This window comes from Tigriopus californicus, chromosome 12 (genome assembly GCF_007210705.1).
Source record: "Tigriopus californicus strain San Diego chromosome 12, Tcal_SD_v2.1, whole genome shotgun sequence".
Lineage (NCBI taxonomy): Eukaryota > Metazoa > Arthropoda > Copepoda > Harpacticoida > Harpacticidae > Tigriopus > Tigriopus californicus.
Genome location: NC_081451.1, coordinates 2100670 through 2109767, shown reverse-complemented (window position 1 = coordinate 2109767; position 9098 = coordinate 2100670). Strand labels below are relative to the sequence as shown.

The window sequence follows — 9098 nt, the reverse complement described above, 5'->3', positions numbered from 1 at the left end:
GGAACTTTTTATTTATGTAACAGCAAAGTAAAAAAAGTATCAAATGATGGAGCATAGAGCATAAGAATATAATTACATTTTCATGGTTTAATTTTGGTTCACGTTCACCATGGCAGATTTGTTCAAAATAATTTTCAAGATGCTTCTAAACATTATAATGCACATCTTGGACCTTAAAATCATTCCATAAAGGTTATTAGTTACTTATGGTTTATGTTGAGAAAATAGAACGCAAGCAGGGAGCAAAGCCTCCCTCTTCCAAATTACAGTTGTTACCAAGCATTTAAAAACTGGGATAGCTAAATATTATATCCTGGTTATGTAGCATCATTTCATTCATTCAGCATTGTTGTTTAGAATCATGAGTCATTTGAGATTTCCTCTTAAAAGAGCTAATACTGAAAATGAACATCTTATCTCATTAATAAGATTTAAGAATGTTATATTTCATACATTTATGGTTTTTCTTCCATAAGCAAGTGATTTTAAACATCGTTAGATAAGTTTTTTAGCTTTTAAAGATGCGCTTAATGTCAGGAATTAAGAAGAATCACTTTGTCTTAAAAAAACATATCCTAGTTTTTCATGAATAACAAAAGTGTTATCTATATACTCCTTACAAATATTACAGAAATATTATTGGATGTTTAAAAAACAACTGCCAAGCTTTCTTTAAATTTAAGAATGGATTTTAGTTAGAATTACCCCGCCATCAAATACCCACATGTTAGTGTGGCTTTGACTTTTTAAAATATGTTAATGATAATAGTTTTGGTATGGAAGATATTGGTCCTCACATGGCGTATCTGAAGGTCTTCATGACTATTTGATTAGTTTTCAAAAGTTAATGCATAATAAATCATTGGACTAAGTGTCATACTTTTGTATTGCATTACATTGCAAGTTGATATTGTTGGATTTTTTTGGCGGACTTCCTTACCGCTACTGGGATTGGAATCCCAGAAGACGAGAAGATTATTCATTTTATTTGACTTTTATTTAGATACATTATTTGATCGACCAACGAATTAGAATTGGCTGATCTGGCTAATCCTTGAATATAAGGTTGATCAGGAATTTTAGTCAAAAACTTATCCAAGTCGGACTTAAATCCTGCTATTGGATCAACGCATACATAAGCCCTACGAATATTTGAGGGCAACAAATTGAACAATGAAGGAGCCCGAGAAAGAAGAGAGTTGGACTTCATTGTTTGAACTAGCCTGGATTCTCGAGGGCTTGAAGGTGCTCTCAAAACGCACGTTAAGCCTCTACGGTCACTAGAATTGACCCTAAATCCTGGGTTGGGACAAAGCTCATGAATGCTTTTGAAAACGTACAATATCAGATACCTTTCGTACCTTCTCTGAGTACTGTACAATCCCAACCTTTCTAACCTCTCCCAATACGAGAGCTCTCTCATATCTTCAATGTTCCTAGTAAAACATCTTTGGACCTGCTCGAGCTTTTGCAAACCTGCTGAACTAATTGGAGCCCAAATGGGGGAGGCATATTCAAGATGCGGCTGAACAATCGACTTGTACAGAGTTGATTGTTCAGCCGCATCTTGAATATGCCTCTCCCATTTGGGCTCCAATTGGCACCGAAACGCAACAAAACTTTCTGTCAACCATGAGTCAATCATTAATTTCTCTTTCGCCCATATGTGAGCATGTTCTTGATAGAGTTGACAATTTGATCCACGCTGTGGATTAGTCGCATGCGCTTTACGCTTCTTCAGTTAGTTAGCGGAGTGCTCTGTCTGGTTTTACCCGCTTATGTTTAAACATAATAAATGTCGCGATTAATTACGTTTAAGGTTTCATTCAAAATGCGCTCGCTCTACCTTTTCTTAGCTTCTCGGAGTTTCAACATTGTGCATTTTTATTTCCGAGTTTCCATGGATCAATTGAGCTCCAGGAAATGAAATGTCAAGATCTATAACCCAGACAAAAGGTCAAGTTTGGCGGGAGTTTCACATTTGCTGTATTACCGGAACATCCTCTGCATAGTGCTTTAAATATTCCCAGTATGAGAAGAAAATGTCGTTTTCTTTGTCTAATGATACTTAAATGTCACTCAAATTTTCTCATGAAAATATTTGAAAGCCGAACGAGGCAAACATCCTTCAAATATCAAAATCACCCATTGAGATGCTCATGAGCTCACAGTTGTCTCACTCGTAAACTGTAGAGGCAACAACGCTTTGAGCATCATTTCTTCTTCTTAGGCGATAATTGAGCGTATTTCATTGAAGTGATGCAAAAGACTCTTTCCCTTCTGAGAAAACGTCTCTTAATTTGACATCTGTCATTGAGATTTGACACCTTTTTTTGGTTCTATTTCTTTGCCCTTTCCTAAAGGACATCTCGTTGTGTTTACCCAAATAAGTGCAAACAAATAGCACCAACTTCCACCAATATCGTTCAATGAGCAAGATCTTTCAAATCCGTGCACTTCGAAGATACAGAGTGGGGTCGTAATATTGAAAATAAGTATGTAAAGCTTTTTCTATTGGTTTGAGACATTCTGACTTCCAACGACATACGAAAAGTGCACTTGTACATCGGTTCATTTAGAGGGCAGAGTTAGCAGGAATTTCAATTAGACTCTAGCTAAGCTGTAAATGGGAGGAGTGAATATTCAAATTCGGTATCATTTGCCCTGGTTTTGAATATGCTCATTCGACCTGGTCTCCGGCTCTGATATATCATTGCAAACAAGTGCAGTATATTCATGAACTGATTGACAAGGCTTATGATGGAGTCCATGGCCGTGAAATATCCGGACCTCATTGATCCTTGGTTGGTATCCCTTTCCATCCATGACATCAGTGCCATCGTCTTGGCAAGATGCTCTTGGCAAGGCAGTAAACAGCATTTCAGGTGTGTGAGTTGCAGGTTGACTCTAGCGGAGAGGACCATCTGATTGTTAGATGTTAGTCTTTGAGTGCAGTAATTCCTCTGATATTGGTAGGGAATGCGTAGGTGTTGATCTTGTAGCAGATTTCAGTCAGGGTTAGCCAAGTTTTGATTTAAAAAAAACCATATCAACCCTTTTGACTCCTTTAAGTAGGAGCTGTCTGATGATGTCAGTACAAGTTTTGGAAGGTTCCTAGGGTACGTTTCAAAATAGAGGAGGTGCTAAAAGACCAAGATACCAAGTGCAATTTGTAAGGTTTCAAAAATTCATGTGCAAAACTATAAAAGTTTGTCAAAATGCAAAGCAACATGAACCATTCGCTTCATGACTGAAAGTGCAGGAACTCTCATTTGATATCTTAACATAGAACTATTGAACACAAAAGTATGAGGGACCTTCCCAAATGTGATGATGTTGTCCTTCTCCTTTCCTGCTTCAATGTCCCAGAAGTTTCTGAAAGATTGCTGAATAGAGGTTGTTGACTGAATACATATTCATTGTCTCTTGTTTGAGGTATACATACATAGTATAGATAACTGGACCATGGCAAGTGAAATGGGGGAGGCGAGAGCTAGGCATAATTGAAAAAATGTCGAAACCCAAATTCTTGATAATGTTGTACTGTTCAATCATGGCATGTCACAAAGAGTGATTTGATCTTTCCCCAAGTATTTGCATACAACGCCTATCTCTCCTTACAACACGTGCATTATTACAATATCTCCTTAACGTTGCTTTTCAACATACTTAATTCATATTTGTGTCACCGTTTACATGGGCCACCCTGTAATTGTGACTTTCCGTTGTGCTCTAAGTAAACTGAAGGTGGGAGAAAGGTGTCTCCTACTCTGTCTGAGATGAGTGGCAGGGAAACGTTCATCTAGCATGAGTTAACGAATATTTTAAGTTCATTTGAGCTGGCCTATCCTTCATCGCCACTTATTGCTCACTTTGCACGTAATTTCAACTCACGGTGGCCTCAAAAACTCCATATTTGACTAAGAGATATACATCAGATTCGACAGGGTCTACCAATCTGATGTGAAATCCGAGATATGTTTCTCTTCATCTCATCCAAATCCAAACATGTTCTACTCAAATGACTTAAATCCAAAATACGCCATTCAGCTATAACCAAATGCAAAAAGTATCCAATGTGTTGTGAACCATCAAAACTGTTGTTATGGGTGTGTTAGTGTTGATACATGCTTGAACAGGAAATAACGCAATTGCTGTCGATGATATGTTTATGGATTATGAATGTGCTAAATGAAACGTTTCTGTCGCGCTATTATCTATTCCACCCAAGCGACCCTGAATGCATTCACGGTCTTTATATTCCCCTTACCCATATTGCTGAAGTAGCTCTTCATTGTCACTTGGATAGGTTGTCATTCTTGATCAAATTTGTTCATTAAACGATACATTTATTTCTCTACCATACCTAGAATGGTTTCTTTCGGTTTCCATTTTTTATGTTTGAAGAAAGCATGACCAAATTACCTTGCATTAAATCAAACTTTTATTGTTGATTGAGTGATCAAAACAGGACCAGAACTAATGATTCGACTACTGTGGTGTCCTGTATGAATGGAATGTTACCCGTATACCAACGCCTCATGCGGTATAATTTTGAAGCTTCAATTCTGTCGCAAAATATATTTTCATCAAAATTGTGGTCCCAAACCTAAGCCAAACATATTTGAATGAAATTGTAAGTGAAGACGGTGAAAAAGTAAAAAATATAAGCGGAAAATGCATTGGCATGTTTTAATAAGCCATATTGGTGACTTAAAAGCGGGTTTATTGCAAGTTCGTTGTGGGAACTGAGGTTGAAATTTCAGCATTAGGACCCATACTGAGTCAAAACTATGGCTTAAGCAGAAACATTTTCTTTTTGTGTCATTGGTATAACAACATTTGTTCCTTTTTTCGTTGTCTGTTCCAAACGCAGTATGGTTTTCTATCAAACTCTTTCAAGCAATATGAATGCATTATTAATTGAATTGCAGTCGCATTTCATATTGCATAGTATCTTAGTTTGTTGCTACATATTATTTACCAGGGAGACTTCGAATACTTCATTTCCTTTATTTCTCAATCTTTGCTTAGCAAATGGTTTTTTTTGCTCGTATCTTTTAGAGAGTTCGGACGGAGTTCATAGAGGGGTTTGCATCCATTGAACATTCCCGATTGAATCCGACTCATTCGAATCAAAAAAAATGTCGGATCCTATCGGACTCGGATTGGATCGAGCGACAACTCTAATTTTACCCCACTTTGATCCCATGAGGTAAAATACATTCTAGGCCGTGGTGAATTGAACTATTTCTACATTTGCACGACGACACACTATGATTAATGGATGCATGTTTTACTGCCCTACACCTCAAACTCGAGCCTAAACTTCCCCGGTAATTGATGAAGGTGGGTGTTCAATTGTCCAAAAAAAGGTTAGAGGAGTGGTTGGATCCAAACTCGGAGGATCTATTCGGCCAATCAGTGTTCCTCGAGCACGGTTTAAACGTTTCCTTGAATACATTAAAACCACATAAAATTGAATTCCCTGGAGTGCATTAAAAAAAGAAATCGTTGGTTCCAAATCGATAGGCTCACTTCTTCATATTTCATTTTCAAATATGACTCTCCCGAAATGAATTTGTGGCAAAGTGTTCACGAATTGTATTTTGTTAAAAAAGATCACTTGAGTTTTTCAGCTTCGACGGCGGAGAAGAGAAACAAGGTTCGGTAAGAGCCCAACCAAATCCCACGAAGCCTCATTCTTCTTCATCGTCATAGTCCTCAGAAGCTGACATATTATCATTCCCAACCTCCTCGTAATCCAATTCCAAAGCAGCGAGATCCTCGCGAGCCTCAGAGAACTCACCCTCCTCCATGCCCTCGCCCACATACCTGAAAAGAAGAAGAGTACGAGTGTAAGTAAGACCGGAAAATTGACCTCTCTTTAGAAGTCTCCAGGGTCAAAGGAATATCGGTTCCGACTTCCGACCACTTGAGAATGCGCCAGTCACTTGGAAAACGAGAAGTATATACGTATGCGTAGCTACTGGCTCAAAAGCAAGGATCAATGAGGTCGTCAGGTATTTTCCTCCAGAGTTTTATAAATAATAGCTTTATGGAGAGTTGGAAAGATGGGCCATGAAAAACGAAGGGAGGAAGTCAATCGTAGTCGTAACTACGTTGTGGGTACTTAGGGTCAACGTTAAGAAGAAGTGTCAGCATGCTATTTATGTAAACCTTAAGATGCGATTTAGATTTAGATTTATGAACTTGCCCGACTTTAGAATCAAATGTGCAGTCATTGTTATGTTTGGTAGAAGACAAGAATTGCTTGGTCCATTAGGCAAAAAAATGTTTTTCTATGATAGCCAATTTTCATGTGCATAATTTGTAGTCTCCTCAAAGCTATGGCAAATGCCCCTGTTGGAAATTTGATCGCATTTTTCTTGGTTTAGTTGTCGCTAACAAATTACTTCTTAGCCAATACTGTAAAGATCGGAAATTTTGGATAACGCCCCTCTCAAAATCTCGACATGCTCTTTTGAGCAAGTGAGTTTTGGTTGCGAAGTGTTGGCTTGTCCTTGTCATTCATGTGATTCAGGTTCACAACCATTCGCCATTTGAAGATCTGAGGCCCAATAAGTTTGTGAGTCATATTTTTTATCTTTGTTATTATTCTTTGTATTTATTTTATCGTTTGTTCTTAATAGGAAACCGTTCAAATCTATCTGAGTTTCATTGAATGAGTTTTCAATATCGGGCGAATTTACAAATAGTGAACATTTAGCAAATTTCCATGGACCAAGTTCAAATTTAACAAGGTTTGAAAATATTGTACAATGAAACCACATTTTACGTAGAAAGGGGGATATTCAATGAGCGTTTATTTCTTCTTTTAAACCTGTTCCAATTTATATTCTAAAAGGGCTATTTGGCCCACTTTGTTACCTGTTTCTCTTTAACGTAGACACGCTCAAGCTCCATTTTTCATGACTTCACGACGGACGAAAATGATGTCCATTAAGTAAATTGCTATCCTGCGCCAAACCACACGAAAAACCCTCTTGTTGTGGTACACTCTATACCCTTCTCGGTTGACGTGTTGCCATCCAAAATTCAAAACATGATACAAAAGGGTTTACAACCGTCATAAATGGCAAACCTGAAGCCATCTCTGAGGGAAAAGGCTAGATTCTTACCAATGAACGAACGCTCTCTTTGCATACATCAGATCGAATTTGTGATCGATCCGTTGCCAAGCCGCCAGAATCGCGGTAGTATTGGAGAGACAACAAACAGCTCGGGACACTTTGGCTAGATCCCCACCAGGCACCACCGTAGGGGGCTGGTAATTGATGCCCACCTTGAACCCTGTCGGACACCAATCCACGAACTGAATCGTCTTCTGAACCTTGATCTGAGCAATGCTGGCATTGACGTCCTTGGGGACGACGTCTCCCCGGTACAAAAGGCACACGGCCATGTACTTCCCGTCTTTGGGGTCACACTTGACCATCTGGTGGTCTGACTCGAAGCAGGTCTTGGTCATCTCGTCCACGGAGAGACGCTCGTGTTGGGCCTTCACCGGGGATATGATGGGACAATAGGTGGCCAAGGGGAAATGGATCCGGGGATAGGGTACAAGGTTGGTCTGGAACTCGGTCAGATCCACGTTGAGAGCGCCGTCGAAGCGGAGAGAGGCGGTGATGGACGAGATGATCTGGGCCACGAGGCGGTTCAGGTTGGTGTAAGTGGGACGTTCCACTCCGAGCATCTTGTGGCACAAGTCATAAATGGCCTCGTTATCCACGAGAAACGACACGTCACTATGATCCAAAGACGTGTGGGTAAACAGTAATGAATTGTACGGCTCCACAACAGCCGTTGCAATCTGGAAGAAGAGAGGGAAATAATTTATTTTCCTTTTTGAGTTTCTTAACTCGTTACATATTCAATTTTGTTCGAGAGTAGGAGTGAAGTTATGGTGATTATTTGGTCTTTGTATTAACATGATTCTCTGTTTAAGTCGATTGTTCTGCCACATCTACATTAGGCTTTACCACGGACTTCTAGAATTATGTACTGCGAACGACCTTTCCACCAAATAGGCCTGTGCTTGGTCATCGCCACTCTGAGACACTTTTCGAATGATGGTAATAACATAAGAAACGCAGATCTCTTCATTTTAAGGTAGGTCATTTTTATATTATTCACTAATAAAGTGCATCGTTTCACAGTTATGTTGTCAAAAGCTTATGCAGCTGACCAAGAGCAAGACGAAAATTTGAATTTTATTTTTTGTTTACTACATAACTTTGAGCATGTCTCCTGAGTTCCCTAAGCATAGGCTTGGGCTCAAACTTGGCCAAGTTTATCCATTCAACACGATCTTGTGGTCGTCTGAAGTGTTTATTTGGAATAAGATGAACGGTTTAGGAAATACGAAATTTTGGCTTCCCTTCCCAGTCCACGTCTCTAGAAGTCCGTGGCTTTACCCATTTTAGCTCCATTAAGGGCTCCAACGTCAGACAACCCAAATAAAACGGGAAGAGGCACAATAGATTGCTAAATAAGCTACTCGTGACATTCCATGAAAGCGATTTCTTTTCCTAACATTATGTGACCCAGGTCAGTAATTGTACTGAAGATTTTGATAGAATTAGCCAAAAACAACACAACCGCATTATAATTCAATAAAGCGAATCGGCCCCATCGGCTGACTCAAAAAGCGTCCTCTCACGTGCAGATTGTGCAGATTGTAAACCATATTTCGTGCAGCGTAAGAGGGCTATGAGTTCAGCAGGTTCGCAAAAGAACGAACACGTCCAAAGGTGTTTCACTCGGAACATCACAGGAATGAGAGAGCAGGCAGGCCGAGTAGAATTTTCAAAAATTAGCATTGTTTCATAGCAGCTAGCAAGGCAACTACATTTGACGGTGTTAACAATGTTCTTTCATTGGATCCCTTTCCCATTCCATGAAATTGATACGTTGTAGTCACAAAGTGATTTCCATTGGAATGTTTACTTTACATTAAGGAAGCAAAATGATTTATTCTAATTGCTTCTCAAATTAAAAGAAGATTTAGTCAAATTTCTGTTTGTAACCACATTTTTGGCACGAAAAAAGATTTTTGGTTGGCTAGCACAAATAAA

General features: G+C 39.1%; 2 protein-coding genes across 2 annotated transcripts in view; one reads left to right on the top strand and one right to left on the bottom strand.

The window, feature by feature from the left end:
• The window catches only part of LOC131891943 (small ribosomal subunit protein uS11A), a 104569-nt gene that overhangs the window by 40603 nt on the left and 54868 nt on the right, over nucleotides 1-9098 (top strand). The window lies entirely within an intron of this gene.
• Nucleotides 5519-9098, bottom strand: part of LOC131891944 (tubulin alpha-1C chain-like) — a 6037-nt gene continuing 2457 nt past the window's right edge. The window contains exons 2-3 of the mRNA XM_059241649.1: nucleotides 7143-7877; nucleotides 5519-5835 (exon numbers count right to left, since the gene is read on the bottom strand). Of these exons, the coding sequence (XP_059097632.1) occupies nucleotides 5700-5835; nucleotides 7143-7877 (871 nt within the window). The 3' untranslated portion in view covers nucleotides 5519-5699. The remainder of the gene's footprint in view (nucleotides 5836-7142; nucleotides 7878-9098) is intronic.